This window comes from Ursus americanus, chromosome 7 (genome assembly GCF_024610735.1).
Source record: "Ursus americanus isolate L20-20 chromosome 7, mUrsAme1.1.p, whole genome shotgun sequence".
NCBI lineage: Eukaryota > Metazoa > Chordata > Mammalia > Carnivora > Ursidae > Ursus > Ursus americanus.
In genome coordinates this window covers 67,917,165-67,939,198 of record NC_142133.1, presented here as the reverse complement: position 1 = coordinate 67,939,198, position 22,034 = coordinate 67,917,165, and the positions used below count along the sequence as shown (strand labels likewise).

General features: G+C 36.1%; 1 protein-coding gene across 4 annotated transcripts in view; it reads right to left on the bottom strand.

The window, feature by feature from the left end:
- The window catches only part of ATAD2B (ATPase family AAA domain containing 2B), a 149,918-nt gene that overhangs the window by 114,917 nt on the left and 12,967 nt on the right, over positions 1-22,034 (bottom strand). For 2 of the 4 annotated variants that reach the window (XM_087863837.1, XM_087863839.1), the window contains exons 2-6: positions 10,640-10,791; positions 4,139-4,188; positions 3,625-3,778; positions 1,362-1,464; positions 404-512 (exon numbers count right to left, since the gene is read on the bottom strand). In XM_087863837.1, the coding sequence (XP_087719963.1) occupies positions 404-512; positions 1,362-1,464; positions 3,625-3,778; positions 4,139-4,188; positions 10,640-10,791 (568 nt within the window). Of the gene's footprint in view, positions 1-403; positions 513-1,361; positions 1,465-3,624; positions 3,779-4,138; positions 4,189-10,639; positions 10,792-22,034 lie in introns of those variants that run through there. The other 2 variants (XM_087863838.1, XM_087863840.1) reach the window with 2 other exon arrangements.

Here is a 22,034-nt window from a genome sequence, read left to right as displayed (position 1 = left end):
ATTTACTTCTTGGTCCATAACTAAACTTGGGACCCAAATAATCAGACATTCAGAGGATATAGACAGAAGGTGACTGTGGATAGAGGCTTCCAGTTAGAAGTATCTAAACACAAAAGAGGCCTCACCTAACAACAAATCAGCCGATGGCAAATGCCACACCAGATTAGGTCACTTGAAGGCTACTAATAAGATAAATTACATAACGGTGTATAGTATAAAGGCATTTTTCCAGATGACGGTGAAAACTCAGAATGCCAAATAAAAATTATTCCAAATTATACAATATAGACCTCTAAAACCAAAACTCACCCACCCAACAATATTACGCATATATTACTTGTATATGTTTTTCCTCCCCCCAACCTGAACTTGTAGTATTTACTTCATAAGGTACTTTACGAACCTTCTTCTTCACCCTCAGTAGAGACCTCATGATGATTCTGTATCCCATAACTATTTCTTCTCAGTGATTTTCTTCGCCTTTTCACTCTTGAATACATATCCATGTTTTCCTTTTAAAGAGAGAAAGCTGTCAAATATTAACATGAAATTTATTCCTATCTATAAGTATCATAACCCAATGGTACATGACCACTCTTGAAATTTACTCAGCACCTATTTGAAGGCACAGCTTCGTGTAAAATGGAGGTTCCAGAATTCAATAAATGTAAGGGACCGGAGGAAAAAATAAAACAAACTTATAAAATATTTGAAAATTTAAAACCACAATGCCATGAACATACTTTCTCCCTGAAGCAAGTTATAGTCTAGTAGGATGGAATAAGACAAGTCACAGGTAACTATAAAACAAAGTAAAACAAACTAAATGCCATAAAGAAAGGTACAATATACTGTAGAATTCAGAGAGATGATCATCCTGTTGCTAAGGAAAGGGAAGGAAGGCAGCATTTGAGATGAACCTTGAAACAAAGGTAGGATTGCAGCAGTCCCTAACCAAAAGTATTACCAGAAGTTAAGGATAAAGGAACAAGAATGATGTGTTTATATTTGGGCAATGGTGTGTGAGAAGATAAAGTTGAAACCAGATTATGAAGGTCAAGGTGTTTTTAATTAATTCAGTACATAATAAAAAGAATATTAAATGTCCAAATCAGAAAAGTAACAAAATCAGAGTGGTACTTTAAGATGACTCTTGTGGCAAAAGCGCAAAGGGTCTTTTGGGGACGATTGTGGCAAGTAGAGTAAGGATAGAAGCAAACATAAAATCCCAAAGTAAAACGGAAAAAAGAAAGGAACAATTCTGTAAACTCAAGAAAATCCAAATGCTGCTCACCCTCCCTTTGAATTCCTCAACCAAAATAAAAAACATCTGCCAAGGCTGTTAAAGTTAATATACTCACAAATTCTGTATCTGTCCACATTCTAAGTCGTTCTACTTCTCCTGACCGACGATTCCGTCTGATGTTAATATTGTCCATTTCCTGTAGTACAGCTTCAGCAGTACTACAATCACATAATAAAAGTAGGATTTAGACAACTGTGAGACCACACAATGTGTCATACATGTGAAAGAGCTCTTCATCAAAGCATAATTAAATTATCTCTGATATGTAACTGTACACTGCATACCAATATCCTTCTGAATCAGCATCCATCAGAAGATAATGTCCCCCCAAAATCCAGAACATCTTTTACCTTAATATATTTATTATAATAAAACTTACAAAATGGAACATTTGTTTATAATACTCCCAAAATTTTGGGGCATCTGGCTGGCCCAGTCAGTACAGTATACAACTCTTGATCTCAGGGTTATAAGTTCGAGCCCTATATTGAGTATCAAGATTACTTAAAAATAGAATCTGTAATACTCCAAATATGTAACCCCACAACGCCACTATAAATAACTGCCTACCAGATCCAAGGCAATGAAAAAAAGAATTCAATATTTTTATTTCAAGACGGTGTTATGAAAATTTATAGGATAGGGCGCCTGGGTGGCTCAGTTGGTTAAGCTACTGCTTTCGGCTCAGGTCATGATCCTGGAGTGCCAAGATTGAGTCCCACATGGGGCTCCCTGCTCAGCGGGGAGTCTGCTTCTCCCTCTGACCCTCCCCCCTCTCATGCTCTCTCTCATTCTCTCTCTCTCAAATAAATAAAATCTTTAAAAAAAAATTTATAGGATAAAGAATCTGTGAAAAGTTTAAAGCTGGGGGGAAGAAAGAAAAAGAAAAAAAAACCAAACAAACAAAAAAGGTTAAAGCCAGGGGTGCCTGGGTGGCTCAATAGGTAAAATGTCTCTTGATTTCAGCTCAGGTCTTGATCTCAGGGTCGTGAGTTCAAGCCCTGCATTGGGCTCCACGCTGGGCGTGGAACCTACTTTAAAAAAAGTTTAAAGCCAACATAAGGTTAACTGAACAGATTTTTTTTCTTTTATTTTTTTTTTTTACTTTTTTATAATAATTGTTTATTATATTATGTTAGTCACCATACAGTACATCCCTAGTTTTTGGGGTTTTTTTAAAGATTTTATTTATTTATTTGACAGAGATAGAGACAGCCAGCGAGAGAGGGAACACAAGCAGGTGGAGTGGGAGAGGAAGAAGCAGGCTCATAGTGGAAGAGCCTGACGTGGGGCTCGATCCCGTAACGCCGGGATCATGCCCTGAGCCGAAGGCAGACGCTTAACCACTGTGCCACCCAGGCGCCCCAGTACATCCCTAGTTTTTGACATAAAGTTCCATGATTCATTACTTGCATATAACACCCAGTGCACCATGCAATACGTGCCCTCTTTAATACCCATCACCAGCCTATCCCAATCCCCCAACCCCTCCCCTCTGAAGCCTCACTTTGTTTTCCAGAGTCCATAGTGAACAGATTATTTTTAAAAATTAGACAACACTGACCTCCACGAAATAGAGGCTGACATGATCACATTTTATCTTTTAAACACATTTATATAGCACTTACTGTGTGTCCAGATGATTATCAAAGTGCTTAACAAATAATAACTAATACTTGAATTTGACATTACCAGTATAGAATATAATTTCCTTTCTTGTAAAACAGGAATTACACTGACCTCCCCTCTCCAGGTCATTGCAAAGATTAAGTAGGATAATTTATCATCTGAGAAGAATAAAATTTCATTTCATGGAGATACTGAGCAATCTGCTAGGTTCATTCACTAACTATATCCCATATACCCAGTCCCAAAAGACCTTAAATTCAAAATCTTGACTAAACAGAAGTACACTTACTACACATCAATAATGGAATTTAATGTTGCTTGAAAATTGTCAAAAACAAATTGTTAGTGAGCAAATATTAAAGGACTATAATAGTAAAGACAGAATAAAATTACTTTTTATATTATTTATGCACAAAAACTTAAAAGGATGAGAAAACTTAGCTATTTCATAAACTATTAAATCTAGTAAACAGACTAGAAACTGATTATTGCTAACCACTATTAATTCAAATTAAGTTTTAAAATAATTGCATTTATTACTAAGTCAGTGCTTAAATTATTTTTTAAAACATAACTAGCTTAAAAATCACTGATTTTTTTTGAAATCTGAAATCTGATTTTGAAATTTTGAAATCTGTAAAATCAATTAAATAAATAAATTAAACTGCTTACCGCGTAAGCATTCATACCTATTTACTAGTTGATCAAATAACAAACTCTGGTTCACGCTTTCAAATCTGTTTTTCCTGGAACGACAACTTTTTCTGACTTCCATGTCACCATTTATACAAGAAAGGTCCCCATCTCCCTTCTTTTCCCCTCGAAGGGGATGACTTCGAAGGGCTACAAGAAGAAAGAGATTTACATTTCAAAGTACAGAGTATAAAAAGAAAAAAGAAAAAATACATCAAAAATTACTTTTAAAAGACTACAAAAAATTTAATATAACCTCTTAAATGGCTTTAATATCCAATAATCTAAAATTTGATAACCATTTACAATGTCATAATAATTTAAATAATTTCATTTGTACTGATTTCTCAATGTTTAACAATTACGTAAGTATTCACTATGACTGAAATCGAGTCATTTCCAACTGTATGTTGAACATACTAATAAATCACTGTTTTACCCCGCTTTAACACTTACTAACAACATTAGTAAGAATTTCAATACTAACCAGTTTCATAACAGAATACTCACATAAGCTACTATGTCCGTTTGGTAATGTAGCACCAGGCTGAGAAGTTAACCTAGAACACAATTATATTTAATATGCAAACACATCAACATTCATTTAAAGAAGCAAGAAACGCAATACTGGTGGAATCATTTTAATCTTTAAAATGTCAGTAATATTACTTTTTTCAGAATAAAGATGACATTATTTTACTCTAAGATCGGTAATATATCAATTAACAAAATATACTTGCTATGAGTCATTTCATTACTTCAAGAAGAACTTTAATAACAGATTATAAACTGAATTTACTCTGTTTTCAACTCTATATAATACAAAGTCCAAAGAAGAGGCTTAAGCTTAACATGTACCGTAAAGTTAACTGATACCATTAGCAGCAATGGTCACAGACATTTATTATTGGGTTTAACAAAATAAAAATCAAACAATGACAAATTTATTCAAACAATAAACTGTAGGAAGAATAAAGTCCTTGAACCATTTAATAATTTCTCCAAAATATTTTATTACACATTCTAACCTGACAAATGAAAACTTAGCTAATTTCTCAAAATAGTCATCGTACAATTCTCCCTTATGGGTGGAGGAAAACAAATGTTAATTCAGTAAGATACTTAAATGATCATCAAAACATGAAGACTTAAAATGCACAGTATGCTTCTGTATAATTAGAAAGTCAAAAACAAAAACTAAATTGCTACATAATAAAATAATTGTCAATGTAAACTTACTAAGATATTTTTTAAATACCCAAAGATTGTTATTTTCAAACATTAAAAAAAGGGAAAGGCCATTCAGAAAATAGTAAATATATGATTATCTTCTGTTCTATTATCTATACAGTTTGCACAAAATTTTCTTTTAATAGAAGTATACTTGATACACAATGTTATAGTAGTTTCAGGGGCATAACACCTTATTCAACAAGTCTATACATTATGCTGTGCTCACCACAAGTGTAGCTCCCATCTGTCATCACACAATGCTATTACAATACCACTAACTGGCTATATTCCACATGCTGTACCTTTCATCCCTGTGACTTACTCATTCCGTAACTGGAAGCCTGTTATCGCCCACTCCTGTTTGTACAAATTTTCTTAACTAAAATATTCTAATGTTTTGGGTTACTCCGGCACTCCTCATGCTCAATTTTAAATATTAAATATTAAATGTTAATTATAAATGCCCTTGCCTAATAAAGGTCAGAACCAGGATGACTAAAGGATATACGTAAAAACTCAAACTGTTACATGTACTCATACTGTCAAAAATGCAAAAACAAAAAACTCCAGCCCTCCTTTCCCCCAGAAAACAACAAAACTCAATCTAATATGCTACACCCCTTGGAAAGTATTTCATTTTTAGCACCTTTGTATACAAAGTACACATAAAGTAATGAAATTGGTGTATTAACATATCTTTCCTTGGAAGACTATACATATCAAATTTTCTGAACTCACTTAAAACCACATAGAAAAGTCAATTTTACTACTTCATGATATACTTTGGCTTTGGACCCAACATAATATTAACTCAGTTTGATCAGTTTATTTACAAGTCTTGGCTCCAAATGAATTTCAGTGTATGCAAAACCGAATCGTTGAAATTGTACATACTTAAATTATTCAAAAACATAAGATGCTAACCCTGAAATCATTGTACAAACGAAATCTAAAACTTTTTGTGAACAATAGCAACATCACTGGAAAAAAAGCACAATAAGCTTTTTGTTCCTCTGAAGAAGACAATGCTTACTTGGCTTTTATTTCGTTGCTAATGAAGGATCTGTTTTAAAAGGGAAAAATAAAAATTTATTCTTCAATCAGTCCAATTACCTTATAATCATAGATTATTGTCATCCTTTTTCCATTACCATTTCTCTTTATAAAGACGAAAAAGAACAAAAAGGAGACAGAATATTAAATACTTGAGTATGGAAAGAGAGAATACTGGGATTTTAAGAACTGGCCTGCCTATACAATAATATATATGCCTTAAAAAGTTTCTTAAATCAGTGTTCCCCAAAGTTAATCACTTAAAATGTAACTAGGTGAGTTCACTGCTTAAATGAAAGCTCCAATAAGTCTTTTATGATTATGAAGTCTCCTTTATTTTTGAAAAGGGGAGTGGGTGGAGATATTTCCCTGTATCTACGTTTCCTAAATTTTGTATTTATTTTTATCTTTTTTCCTAAATTTTTTTTTCTTATTTATTTGACAGAGAGACAGCCAGCGAGAGAGGGAACACAAGCAGGGGGAGTGGGAGAGGAAGAAGCAGGTTCCCAGGGGAGGAGGGAGCCCAATGCAGGGCTCGATCCCAGGACCCTGGGATCACGCACGCCCTGGGCCGAAGGCAGATGCTTAACGACTGAGCCACCCAGGCACCCCTTTCCTAAATTTTTTAAACGAAGACAGCATTACTTTACATTAGATGATTATTATGTTACAATTTTCTACACCTTTAGTTATCTGGAGCATACTACCAATGCAGTACTAGGCTACTAGTAATCATTACTTATTCTCCCTTTCCCATATAAACCCAAGGCATTTCGTGATTTAGAGGTTTTAAACCTCATTTCAGGAAAAGCCTCAGTTTGGAAAGACCTTAACCAATACTACCTATAAATTCTAATGTGCCTCAGCAGTTTAACACAAGTGGTTACATTTCTGCCTAACCTCACTCCTCTCTCATCATCTGACCACAAAACAAAATTTTCACACATACTACAGTTAAGTATACAGTTAGTCTTATCAAAGATTTAATTTTGTCTGTATCTTAGAGTTTGTGTTTCTATTATTCTAGAGACATTAAATGCATGTCACATTCTTTAGGGTGCCTCCTCCAGCAATACAGAAGGACAGAGACATGTGCATGCACACGCACACCCACAGCATCCCAGTCAAATAAATGTCTAGTAGCTAAATAAATATCAGCTGACAAAAATGGGATTCTTTACTGAAAATATTTGTAAGCTACAACATCTATCTAGGCTAGCACAGGTATTTGTGAATTTCTACATACAAGATAAAGAAGAATATATAGTAAAATTTTTAACCAAAATAATCCTTACTTTATAAAAAATTATAATAATTATGTTGATAAACTTGCCTTTAAATATATAAGCCCAGATTTCTCCCCCCAAAAAAACTCACAATCTATTTCAAATCGTTTATGAAAACTTCAAAGTTCTAGTTCCTCTTTTACCTCTATCTTCATCCAATTACTGAGCTCTCAAAAGAAAAGTTATTTCACCAAGTGACAGTAATTTTTTTAAAAATTAAGCAGTCTTGGGCGCCTGGATGGCTCAGTCAGTTAAGTGTCCTACTCTTGATTTCGGCTCAGGTCATAATCCCAGGGTTGTGAGATCGAGCCATGTGTCAGGCTCTGCGCTGGGTGTGTAGCCTGCTTAAGATTATCTCTCTCCTGGGGGCGCCTGGGTGGCACAGCGGTTGAGCGTCTGCCTTCGGCTCAGGGCGTGATCCTGGTGTTATGGGATCGAGCCCCACATAGAGCCCCACATCGAGCCCCACATCGAGCTCCTCCGCTGTGAGCCTGCTTCTTCCTCTCCCACTCCCCTGCTTGTGTTCCCTCTCTCGCTGGCTGTATCTCTGTCAAATAAATAAATAAAATCTTTAAAAAAAAAAAAAAAAAGATTATCTCTCTCCTGGGGCGCCTGGGTAGCGCAGTCGTAAAGCGTCTGCCTTCGGCTCAGGGCGTGATCCCGGCGTTATGGGATCGAGCCCCACATCAGGCTCCTCCGCTAGGAGCCTGCTTCTTCCTCTCCCACTCCCCTGCTATGTTCCCTCTCTCGCTGGCTGTCTCTCTGTCACATAAATAAATAAAATCTTTTAAAAAATAAAAAAAAAAAAAGATTATCTCTCTCCTGGGGCGCCTGGGTGGTTTAGTCGTTAAGTGGCTACCTTCGGCTCAGGGCGTGATCCCTGAGTCCTGGGATCAAGCCCCACGTCGGGCTCCCTGCCCCACTGGGAGCCTGCTTCTTCCTTTCCCACTTCCCCTGCTTCTGTTCCCTCTCTCACTGGCTGTCTCTCTCTCTGTCAAATAAATAAATAAAATCTTAAAAAAAAAATTATCTCTCTCCTATACTATATATTCATTAATAGAATTTAAATTTAAAAAATAAAATTTAATTTAATTTAACTTAAAAAAGATTATCTCTCTCCTTCCCCCTCTGTCCCTCCCCACCTGCTCATGCTCAATCTTTCTCCCCAGAAAAAATTTAAAAATTAAAAATGTAGTGGTCTTTACAAAGTCCTTTAGGATTCATTATTTTTCAGTGAATACTAATTCTTGTCTATATTCACTTTTCCCCCAGATGAATCACATTTGTAACAAAGTGTTTCTTTGAAAGAATCTTAATAATTTTACTTTAGATGCTCCTAAGACCTTAGATTACCAAAATAAAGGAATTGGGATTCTCAGGCTCATGACATAAAAACAAACACAAGCTGCCATACAAATCCTGATTTTTGTATTTATACTATCTCAAAATCTAAAATATTTTTAACTACACGTTTCCCTCAAAATTCAATTCTCTTCAATCTATTAGGTCAAATGGTGTCTTCTTTTCAGGTCATCTGAAACACCAAAACATTCTAACAATGTAGCACTTTACATTCCGAGATGAAAATTTAACTCAAAAAGTTTTTTTTTTTTTTAAGATTTTATTTATTTATTTGACAGAGATAGAGACAGCCAGCGAGAGAGGGAACACAGCAGGGGAGTGGGAGAGGAAGAAGCAGGCTCCGAGGGTTGGAGCCCGATGTGGGACTCGATCTGGAATGCCGGGATCAAGCCCTGAGCTGAAGGCAGACGCTTAACGACTGCGCTACCCAGGCGCCCCTAACTGAAAAATTTTTTAAATTGTTAATCTTCTGCCAAAATATGAATAATAAATTGTTAGTATTCATTATTTCTCAAGCTTTTCATTCAAAATGTACTTAGTATTTTTTTAAAAAGGAGTATCACACTAAGGCACCCAACTGGAAGCAAAACTTTCTCCCCAAAACAATTTTTGTGGCTTTTTTTATACAAAAGACATGATCAAAATCAATTTACACAAAGGCCTTCTGAGTGGCTAAGATGTAGAAAATCAAGTGCCCATTATATACTCAAACTGTTAAAATTATCTTACAGTGAAAGGTCAAAATTTGACACTAAAAGAACATTTTTAAGAAACATTTATCTAGAAAAAGCAGCCTGATTCATTCACGTAATAAACGTAAGATACAGATTACAACAGGTAGATCAAGTCTAGAAGTGTAATTAAAGGGGAGTACTCATTTTAAGTAACATCATTATAGTGACCTGGATCTGTTTTATCTCACAGATTAAAGAGTGTGGGAAAAGAAAAATCAACAGGTTATGATTCAAGATTTTCCTACTTAGCTCCCAAACAATGCAAAATAAAAAACTTACAGTAAAGTGGTGCATCTCCTGGAACATACTGAAACAGGTACAAGACTCTTTAGGGACTAGTAAATGTATACGGCCTATCAAAGTCTATATAACCCCAAGATTTTTTTTCATTAAAGAGTTAACAGTATCCAACGGCGCCTGGGTGGCTCCGATGGTTAAACTGGCTGCCTTTGGCTCAGGTCCTGATCTCCTCCATCGCAGGACTCCTAGCTCAGCAGGGAGTATGCTTCTCCCTCTCCCTCTGCTCCTGCCCCCCGCCCCCCCCCCGCCCCCCGCCGCTTGTGCTCTGTCTCTCTCTCAAATGAATAAATAAAAATCTTTAAAATAAATTTTTAAAAAAAGAGTAACAGTATCCAGAATTTACCTGCGCATATAAAATCAAGTATTTTTTAAGTACTTCAAGGAGGAAGGAAACCAAAGGATTTCCCTTTTACTTTTGTTTGTAGTCAGCACATCATCAGCACTTCTACATCAAAGACTGGAGAAAAGAGAAGCTAAAAATTCTGAGTTCAAAGTTTAAATCTTTTCTGTGTGTGTGCCTATCTTACCCACATTAAATTATTATTTACTTTGGTTAAGTGTGTAAAAGTTAAGTTTTCCTGATATGTATCAGGCCAAACCCAAAGCAAATTTAAACTGAAAAAAGACAAATGAAAAGATTTCTTTAAAAATTAATTTTGATTTTATTACATTTTAGTATATCAAGTGTAATGTTCAATAATTTTAGAAAGTGGAGATTTTACTTTATTTGCATATAAAAATATAATTCTAACCAAATGTCTTTATTTAAAAACTTCCAGGAGTGTAGTATGTATGCATATTCAAGACCTATAGAAATCCTTGTTTTAGTAATAATGGTTTCCATTATATACTACATATTTTTATATAACAAATATATTTTATGTGATAAAATAAAAACATATAAAATCATAAAACAAGTTTAAAATTTCTACATATTTCTAGACAATAGTGGCTTTACAACTTAAGAAAATTAGCATTAATATGAGCCCTGAATCATATCAAATAATTCATGAATAAACAATGGATGAGTTCTCACTTCTCACCTGGCCTGTCCAGTTGATATGTTCCATTCCTCTCGCTGACCAGTACTTCGTGATTTTGATTTGTCTTTGCAAACAGAATCAGGTTGTTTCAAAGTGCGCTTGGCTGGAGGAGACACGTGGCTATCACTTAGACTACCATCAACTTCAGCCTTCTGAAAGACAGTTAAAAATGTATTTATTATTCCTCTTAAAACACAGAATTCCTAAATTCTTGATAAGGTACAGTATTTATTCAACCAATAAATATTTACTAAATGAAGCACTCTACAAGTATAGCAAATGTAATAATCTGTAAATACAGAATCAAGGGAGTTAGATTACATTTATAATCAGAAAAGGATATAGTTTGTTATTTTAAAATAGTTTCAAGCCTACAGAAAAGATGTATGTATCTTTTTATGACATGATTCTTGATTCTCTCCTAAATACTCCAATGCATACATCCCAAAACAAGGATACTTTGATACATTAGCATCATATAATCCTTCCAATCAGGAAACCAACACTGATATAACACAGAGCCAATCCACAAACACATTCAAATTTTATTTGATCCAGGTTCAGCATCTTATCCAGGAACATATACTGTATCTAGTTATTAAATCTCCTCTGTCTTCTTCGATGTGGAATAGTTCTTTAGTTTCCCATCTTTCATGCCCTATAAAGAGAGTACAGCCCTTTAGTTCTCTAGGATGACCCTCAATGTGGGTCTGATGCTCCTCAACCAAATTCAGACCATATATTCTTGGAAAAAACATATAGAAATGATACTGTGCATACTTTACTTACCCAACATTAGGTATAACCTTGACCACCTAGTCAAGTTGGTATCTGCCAGGTTTCTCCACCATAAAGTCACTATTCTTCCATTTGTGTTTGATTAGATTTAGTGAGGAATTATTCTGATAATTCACCAATATTCTATTCCTCATCAAACGTCCACCCACCAGCCATTAGCATTCATTGACTATTTTTGTTTTTATCCAATAACACTGTGATGGTGATTACCTAATCCCATCATTCCTTCTACATTTTTTAGTTCACATTTTACTTTAAAGAGCTTTCCCTCCATCCCCTTGCCCAATTCATTTACTCATTACTTTGAACAGTATGGACTCATTGATTCTTATTTTATACTATAGGTTATAATCCATTACTCTATTTTGTGGCTCAATTTACACAAGATTTGGCAATCGAGGGCCCTTTCAAAGTGGTTCCGGTACCCTTTTGAGATTACCCCATCATTTTGAGTACTTCCTTGCATTCTGACACAAAAGAAATCTCTAAGCTCATCTTATACTTTCCCTCCCTGACTCTAGAATTAGTCATTTCTCTAAGGAGCCCTGACTCCTTTAATCAAGGATAGTATTTAGAAATTGGGGCGCCTGGGTAGTTCAATCAGTTAAGCGTCTGACTCTTGGTTTTGGCTTAGATCATGATCTCATGGGTCATGGGATCCAACCTCTTGTTGGGCTCCGTGCTCAGTCAGAAATCCGCTTGAAGATTCTCTCCTTTCGTCATCCCTCCCACTAGCACACACGTGCTCTCTCTCAAATAAATAAATCTTTAAAAAAAAGAGAAAAGAAAGAAAGAAACCAAGATGTGGGCATCAGGTGTGCTCATTGTCACTGGGCCTTCACTGTTACTGAGTACTCAGCACAGGCAGCTAGCAAATACATGAATATAAACATACATATAAATCTACACATCTAAACCTATTTCTTTATCTGTGCATGAATAATAACATACTTGTGTACACGAAGGCTTCTAATTCTAATCCCACACTTTAAGTTTCTTTCTAGACTTTCCCCTTTCATGTTTGTAAGCTCTTCTCAGGGAGAAACACGGCTTCCATTATCTTTAATACATTTATCTGTTTTTTTAAACAAATTAATAATTTGTTTAAAATAACCAATTTCTTTTTTTTTTTAAGTTTTTTTTATTTTTATTTGACAGAGAGAGACAACCAGCGAGAGAGGGAACACAAGCGGGGGAGCGGGAGAGGAAGAAGCAGGCTCTTAGCAGAGCCTGATGTGGGACTCGATCCCAGAAGGCTGGGATCACGCCCCGAGCCGAAGGCAGACGCTTAACGACTGCGCCACCCAGAGACCAATTTCTTAACCAGAGACCTCCATCCATCACATTTCCATTATTCCCTCCCCAGCCATATGTCCTCAGACTACAGAAAAAGGTCAGTAACTGCACAGCAGCTCTCCTCTTTACCACTCAATTCCTTGGATATTGGGCAAGTGGGTAAGAGAGCAGAGGAAAGATTAACCTTTACTTTAGAGATGATTTAATTCATATACTAATACTTCGTCACTTGACATTATAGATCAGTATTTCAAAGGTATATGTGATCGTTTTCAATATGCTACCAAATAAATATATTAAAGTTTTATTTCCTTTTATACTACAAATTTAAGAAATGTAAGAACTATCCAATTCATAAATGCACATTTCTAAATCCTATTTTCCCAAAGCAAGACAACTACATTATACAACTAACTAGTCAAAATGTAGCCATTAGCAAACAAACTGAAGAAATACTTGTACTAGGGGCGCTGGGCTGGCTCAGCTGATAGAGCATGTGACTCCTATCTCAAGGTCTTGAGTTCAAGCCCCATGTTGTACATTGAGCTTACTTAAAAAAAAAAAAAAAAAAACTTGTAATATTTTATATGTTTAAACATACCCAAGTATAACCTGTAGATTTAACATTCACTTCCTGAAAAGTTTTTTACAAAAAGACCAATTTCTCATTTTGTGGTGTAATACAATTTGCCATGAGCTAGTTTTAAAGCCACAAGACCACATTCACACTAAAAATTTTAACACAAAGGGAAAAACTACTAGATATTCGGACATCAGAGTGTCTATAATTAAGGAAAATAAACATATTAGTTGTATAACATACAGCATCACTTTTTAAATTACCAAGAAAAACTAGTTAGCTACTTCCAAACTATCCTCAGTAGGGGGGAAAAACTATTTAAGATGCAATTCAAACATGTAATAGTACTTTATCAATAAACATGTTTACTGTACTTAACAAATGAGTGCTTTTTAAAAATGCACCATTTCAGGGTACCTGGGTGGCTCAGTCAGTTAAGTAACTGACTGGATTTCGGCTCAGGTCGTGATCAGTTGTGGGATCAAGCTGCATCAGGGTCTGCGCTCCGCAGGGTGTCTGCTTCTCTCTGCCTCTCCCTCTGCCCTTCCCCTTGCTCACTGCCTCGCTCTAAAATAATAAATCTTAAAATTGCACTATTTCACTTCCTCAGGCTCTCTTGCCTTCTCCAACCACCACCCTTTAGCAGAGTACATTAACTAACTACGCCAACACCACATGGCTAACGAATGACTGACAGAACTAGAGTAAAAAAAATTTGGTCCTGCCATTCCTCATATATAATAGCTATCATCTCAAACACTCCACGTTAGAAATTTATAAAAATACTAAGGTTAAAGTGTGTCTTAAAGGTTATCTAACTCAACTACTCATCCCAGACTTGATTACTCTCTACATTTGTCACTCCAAATGTCCTCCACCCCAGACTATCCAGAAAACATTTTTTTACAAGATCCCCAGGTGATTCCTGTATACACAAGTGTCTGAAAAGCATTATTATATCACGTGCTCAACAAGTAGTTACTGAGGAAGCAATGTCATGTTTGTGAATACAGAAACTGATTCCTTTGAACTACTTCACCAATTTAGACAGTCCAGGCCAGCATTACTCCTCCTAATCAAATCCTACCACTCACCCTTCAAGACCCATTTTTCCAGGGTGCTTGGCTCAGTTGGCTAAAATGTGCAACCCTTAATCTCAGGGTCGTGAGTTCAAGCCCCATAGTGAGCAGAGCGCCCACTTAAAAAAAAAAAAAAAAAAAAAAGAGACCCATCTTTTCCTTGAAATCTTATCTGAAGGATCTAATCTAATCTAAATTGACCTTTTTCCTCTACTAGCTGCACCTCTATTATACGTTTTGGCACTTGATTATATTCAACTACAGTTACTATATAACACTTTGAATATCAATTTAAATGAGTCTGTAGAATTTTTTTAAATATTTATTTATTTAGGTAATCTCTACACCCAACATGGGTCTCAAACTCACGACCTTGAGATCGAGTCACATGCTCTTCCACCTGAGCAAGCCAGGTGCCCCAGCTTACAGGCTTATTTATTGGTCATTCTCTCATACTGCACTAGCTTTTTTCAGTTCCATTCAGGAGTGTCTCTCAAAGTGTTATTCACATACTACCTGAATCAGAAATCACCTGATTTCTCATTTAAAGAAACATAACCTGCTAAACTAGAAATCTCTGGAGTTGGGATATTTTTAACAAGGGCCTCCAAATGACTCTTAGTACCCAAAAGTCTGCAGACTTCTAGCATATGATACAAATTAAGTATATGAGTCACATCACCCCTACTGCTGCACTATTCTATCGTATTTTTCTTATCATGGTAGGGTTTCAATTTGGACTTGGCTCTATGACAGAGACCTCAAAATAAGTAACATTACAAAAAGCTCCTTCCCTCCAAAGAAATCTAGAGATTTAAGTAAAGCAAATAACCAAGTGTAAATACATACAAATTAATTACTTCAGCACCATTTAATTAGCTTTGGGAAAGCTTTTACCTACAAACCTGTGTACTAACAGTTAGCCTTTAATAGGATGATCATAATGCTCAACTTTAACTTTTATCTTCAAAGCATTTTAGTAGTTAATTATAACCTAACCCTTTGAGGGAAGGCATTGCCAGTTTCAGAACAAAGATACTTAAGAGAGATTACGCAATCTACCCCCAGTCATGCAGCAATTTGTGTCAGATTACAATCCAGGAGTAAGAAAGGCATCTCAGACTAAGCGAATAATTACATTTAACAAACATTTATTGAGGATCCTACTGTGTACTTAAGACTTGGAGGACAATGGTAAAAAAAAGATTAAGACCTACTTGAACTCAATATACAATCTACTGGATTGGCAGTCACAATGACGATATATGCCATATCACAGTAAGTACCATAATAGAAGCACACAATTCTCTGAAAACAAAAACAAAAAATGGTAACTGCCAGTAGAGACGAACAAAGATATCATAAATGATGTGGAATTTATTTTGTAAAAACATAATAATAGAGCACAAAGAATGGTTAGAGGAACATGATTCAAAGATGAGGTAACTTACAAAAGAAGTAGAATTGTAATAGTGTGAAATGCTACAGAAAATAAGAGTACAATGAAAACATAAAGTCATTCCCACCTAAATGACTTTTTACTCTAAATTCTAACCTTATTTTTATTTTTCCTATTAGCAAAAATCATTTTCTCCTTGAGTCTTAAGAGTCTCTTAAGCCATACTCATCACCTACTACAAATACTGGCCACTATTCTACCACAAATTTCATAAAACTAGGCAAAAGAATTTGGGAATGATAAAGCAGAAAGAATTTATGCTGCTCTAATTTTTAGGGAAGACTTCTTGACCAGATGAAAATTTGTCAGAAATCTAGAACCTGGGTTTTAATGTAAAGACAAAAAGACTATATCCAAGTATAACAAAAAATAAGAAAATCAAGGAAATAAGTGAATTAGCAAACCATGAGATTAATTTGAAGCTTGATGATGGCTTCATGTAGAATTGTAGAAGTAGAAAATTAAAAACTGATTCCTTAAAGCAGAATACCTGAGAAATCAGTGATGCCAGCATTCAAAGAAGCACAATAACTGCAGGTGTAAGTGATTGTTATTTTTCAGTGGGTATGGAGGGGAAGCCAGGAGACAGATGTTAAAGATGAAGTGCAATGGTGAATTCTAATTTCAAAAGTTAGGTTTAGAATTCTAGCCAGAAATGTAGGGAAATGTCTATCAGGCTGCGGGAAATGCAGCTCTGAGACAGAGTGAGGGGAGGACTACAGATAGATATGACACGGTAATAGAAGGAGCACATAGTAAGTGGCGCCTGGGTTGGTTAAGCATCTGACTACAGCTCAGGTCGTGACCTCAGGCTCCTGGGATCCAGCCCCATGTAGAGCCCCATGTGGGGCACCACGTTCAGCAGGGAGTCTGCTTCTCCCTCTCTCTCTGACCCACCCCCATGCACTCATGCATGCACTCCCTCTCTCTCAAATAAATAAAATCTTTTTAAAATTTTTAAAAGAAGAATCATAGGTAATTTATAGAATGAAAAAACAGAGAGCAGAAGTAAAAAATCTTAAATAGGCCTACATTCAATCAAAGAGCAGACAGGATTTTGTAGAAATCCAGAGAAAAATATATAGTGTCTCACTAAAACAGGGGAGTGGAAGTTTATTTCAAAAGATTGAATGGGGAAAAAGCTGATAAACCTGTGCGTTGGTAATTAGAACATCACTATAACTTTTGTTGGGGCAAATTCTCTGAAATGCAGGATAGAAATCGCTAGGCGAAGAACTGAGAGAGCAGTGAGAAAGTACAGGTGATAACTACAGAACTATTATAGGAAGTGTCAGTGCGAAGAAAGAAATGAGACAACTGTCTAAAGAGGTTACAAAGTCAAAGAAGTCAGGGAAGAATTTTCTTTTTTTATTTTTTTTTAAATGCCCCCTTTATGTTTTTCTTAAGTAAACTCTATTCCCAATGTGGGGCTCTAACTCATGACCCCAAGAGCAAGAGTCACGTGCTCTATCAACTAAGCCAGCCAGGAACCCCAAGAACTTTCTTTTTTAAAAAAGGTAAGATAGGGGCACCTGGGTGGCTCAGTCGTTAAGCATCTGCCTTTGTCTCAGGGCATGATCTCAGCGTTATGGGATCGAGCCCCACATCAGGCTCCTCCGCTGGGAGCCTGCTTCTTCCTCTCCCACTTCCCCTGCTTGTGTTCCCTCTCTCGCTGGCTGTCTCTCTCTCTGTCAAATAAATAAATAAAATCTTTAAAAAAAAAAAAAAGATAAGATAAAGAGGCACCTGGGTGGCACAGCCAGTTAAGCATCCAAATCTTGGTTTTAGCTCAGGTCATGACCTCAGGGTTGTGGGATCCAGCCCTGCGCCTGGCTCTGTGCTCAGTGTGGAGTCCGCTTAAGATTCTCTCTCCCACTCCCTCTCCCCCTCTTTCTCTCTCTCTCTCAAATAAATAAATTTAAAAAAATAAAAAGATAGGGGCGCCTGGGTGGCGCAGTCGTTAAGCGTCTGCCTTCGGCTCAGGGCATGATCCTGGCGTTATGGGATCGAGCCCCACATCAGGCTCCTCCGCTATGAGCCTGCTTCTTCCTCTCCCACTCCCCCTGCTTGTGTTCCCTCTCTCGCTGGCTGTCTCTATCTCTGTCAAATAAATAATAAATAAAATCTCTAAAAAAAAATCCATTCTTTAAAAAAATAATAATAAAAATAAAAAAATAAAAAATAAAAGATAAAAATAAAAAATAAAAAAAAAAGATGACCTCGTTTCTTATAAACAGAAGGAACCACAGAAGAGAATAAAATAAATCTTTAGGGGCGCCTGGGTGGCTCAGTAGGTTAACTGTCTGCCTTCAGCTCAGGTCGTGCGCCCACGGTCCTGGGATTGAACCCCACGCCGGGATGCCCGCTCAGTGGGGAGTCTGCTTCTCCATCTGCCTCTCCCCATGCTTCTGCACTCTCTCTCTAATAAATAAATATTTTTTAAAAATAAATAAACTTTAAAAAGTAAGATAACTGATGAAAAAAAGACACTTGAAAAGACAAAAAAAAGCAAAATAGGAATATTATCACCCAGGTTAGATCAAAAAGTGTATGAATACAATCAATCTTTCCCAGTTTCCTATATAAGACAGTCCTTTCTTCTACCTTTTTTAAAAAAAATAAGTACTCCTGCTTTCATGAGAAAGCTTGGAAGAGCAATTTCTTTGTCTTTCAGCAGTTACCATGACTGCAAAAAACAAACTCACACTATTTATTTGCTTAGGGCCAATACTATTCCACAAAGTCCTAAAACTTCAGGCTCACAAAAGATCCTAAATTTTCCTCAAATACCCCAAGAGCAATGGCTTACTAGTTTAAGATTACTAAACAAGAATGAATATATGAAAGGATATACAAAGAGACAAAAATATATACAAGTGAGCTGAGGAATTGTAAAAAACCAAAAATAGTCTATTGTAATTTAGGATACATTTTTCTCCATGGAAAATAATTTTTAATCTGAAAATAATACATAACTTAAAATAAGAAAGAGACATGGGTACAGAAAGATGCCACAGACTTAAATGTTGGACAGGACCAGTCATAACAGCACAATCACTGTAATTAAAAACTACTATTCACCTCGTAAGATTGTTTAGAAGAACCAGGTGAGGCAGTAGAAGTAACAAATATTACACCTACAGCATGGCAGTGGATACAGTCCAAGTAAGAGCACTTGCTCAGCTTTGTACGATTAATGTAACTCCATAAGCTTATTAAATTCTCTTTAGTGAATTCATTCCTTTCACAAATAAAATTTATTAAGCACCTATTATTGTGTTAGATACTAAAAATACTTGATGACAAGATAGTCTCTGCTCTCCAAGAAAGTTAAAGCCTAACTCCTTAAAACAGCCAGTAAAAGTATATAAAAACTTAATAGTTCTCAGAGTATTGGGGAGTGGGATGCATACTGATTTAACCTGTTTAGAGAACAATTTAAAAAAAAAACTATAAAAATGTAAAATACATATATCTTTGGGACACCTGGGTGGCTCAGTCATTAAGCATCTGCCTTCAGCTCAGGGCGTGATCCTGGCATTCTGGAATCGAGCCCCACATCAGGCTCCTCCGTTAGGAGCCTGCCTCTTCCTCTCCCACTCCCCCTGCTTGTGTTCCCTCTCTCGCTGGCTGTCTCTCTCTCTGTCAAATAAATAAATAAAATCTTTAAAAATTTTAAATAAAATAAAATACATATATCTTTGACCCTGTAATTCCACTTCACCTATTAAAAAAGTTCATTTTCTACTACACTACTTATAATATTAAAAACACGGTGACAACCTGTGTACCAACAGGGAACAATTACACAACAAAATACTGGAAAGTCATCAAAAAGGAGTAATACAAAAAAAAATACATGATACATAGTTTAATATCAAATAATATATAGGTTATAATTCCATTTGTTCAAAAAGTACACATATAAATTACCCATAAATACATGTGCAATGGTCTGGAAAGATGTACACCAGCTTTAACAGTTGTTATCATTAGGAAGAAAGAAGTGGAGGAAACGGGAGGTGGGGAGGGTCTTATTTTTTTTGTGTACTTCCATATTATTTGAAATAGTTCTTTCATAATATTTTTAAAGATTTTATTTATAGAGAGAGAGAGAGAGAGAGGGAGGGAGAACAAATGGGGGGAAGGACAGAGGGAGAGGGAGAAGCAGACTCCCTGCTCAGTGCAGAGCCTGATGCAGGGCTTGATCCCAGGACCCTGAGATCATGAACCGACTAAACCACCCAGGTGCCCCTCACAATTTTTTTATTTAATAATTTTTATTTTTTTTATTATTTTTTTTTAAGGATTTTATTTATTTATTTGACAGAGATAGAGACAGCCAGCGAGAGAGGAAACATAAGCAGGGGGAGTGGGAGAGGAAGAAGCAGGCTCATAGCAGAGGAGCCTGATGTGGGGCTCGATCCCACAACGCCAGGATCACGCCCTGAGCCGAAGGCAGACGCTTAACCGCTGTGCCACCCAGGCGCCCCTATTTAATAATTTTTAAATAAAAATAAAATATCTTGTCAAAGAGCTAAGACCAAGAATCTTGCATACTCCTTTATCTTCAGTGTCTACCTGGTACACAGAGTTACTCAAAGATATGAAAGAATTTTTAAAAAGATAACTTCCTGGGTTCAGTCAGCAGAGTATGCAAATCTTAAGCTCAGGGTCTTGAGTTCAAGTCCCAAGGTGGGTGTAGAGATTATTCTAAAAAAAAAAAAAAAAAAAAAAGAGGGGCACCTGGATGGTTCAGTTGGACCTCTGCCTTCAGCTCAGGTCATGATCCCAGGGTCCTGGGATCCAGCCCCACATTGGGCTTCCTCCTAAGCAGGGAGCCTGCTTCTCCCTCTCCCTCTGCCTACAGCTCCCCCTGCTTGTGCTTTTTCCCTCACTCTCTCTGTCAAATAAATAAATAAAATCTTTTTAAAAACCATGATTTTAAATAAATAATAAAATAAACAATAAAAAACAAAATTTTTTTTAAAAAGAAAGAAAAAATTTCCATTTTCAGCTAACTGCTGCTTCTAAATAATTGTATGCTCAGTTGGTGCGGTCACTCTGGAAAACAGTATGGAGTTTCCTCAAAAAGTTGAAACTGGAGCTGAAAATTATGATCCAGTAATTGCTCTACTGGGTATTTACCCCAAAAATACAAATGTAGTGATCCAAAGGGGCACCTACACCCCAATGTTTATAACAGCAATGTCCACAATAGACAAACTATGGAAAGAGTCCGGGTGTCCATCGACAGATGAATGGATAAAAATGTGGCGTATATATACAATGGAATATTACCCAGCCATTAAAAAGATGAAATCTTGCCATTTACACATGGATAGAACTAGAGGGTATTATGCTAAGTGAAATAAGTCAATCAGAGAAAGACAATTATCATATGATCTCACTGCTATGCGGAATTTAAGAAACAGGCAGAGGATCATAGGGGAAGAGAGGAAAAAATGAAAAAAGACAAAACCAGAGGGGGAGACAAACCCTAAGAGACTTAATCGTAGGAAACAAACTGAGAGTTGCTGGAGGGGAGGAGGATGGAGGGATGGGGTAACTGGGTGATGGACACTGGGGAGTGTATGTGTTTTACTGAGCACTGGGTACTATATAAGACTGATGAAACACAGACCTGTACCCCTGAAACAAATAATACATTATATGTTAATTAATTGCATTTAAATAAATTTTAACAGGAAACAGAATACAAAACAAAACAAAAACCTTCCAGGGAAGTTTCAGAGGAGGGGCCAAGGGCAGGATGCTCCAAAATGTGCCACTTTGGCATATTATTTTAAATAAAAGTTACTTTAGAAACCAATCAAAAAGAGCATGCTGACCCCTCAACCCCAACCTGCCTAAGAAAATAAAGTAAAATAAAAATGAAATGAAATGAAATAATTGTATGCTCTTAAGCAACTATCACTTCCCCTCAATTCTTGATCTAATAAATTTGGAAACCAAATTAGAATAGTAAAAACTAAAAAATGAAAATTAAATTAAAATTCGAAATTTTAAATTAATGTATTTTCAAATTTTTAACATAGACTCCACCCACCAGCTCATGAATTTGTGCTGCCATCTCATTTGTGCACATCTGCTAATGAAGCTCCTCCTGTTTCTATACAAATATTTAAATTTTTTATGTGTCATTGATTAAAAAAGAAGGTA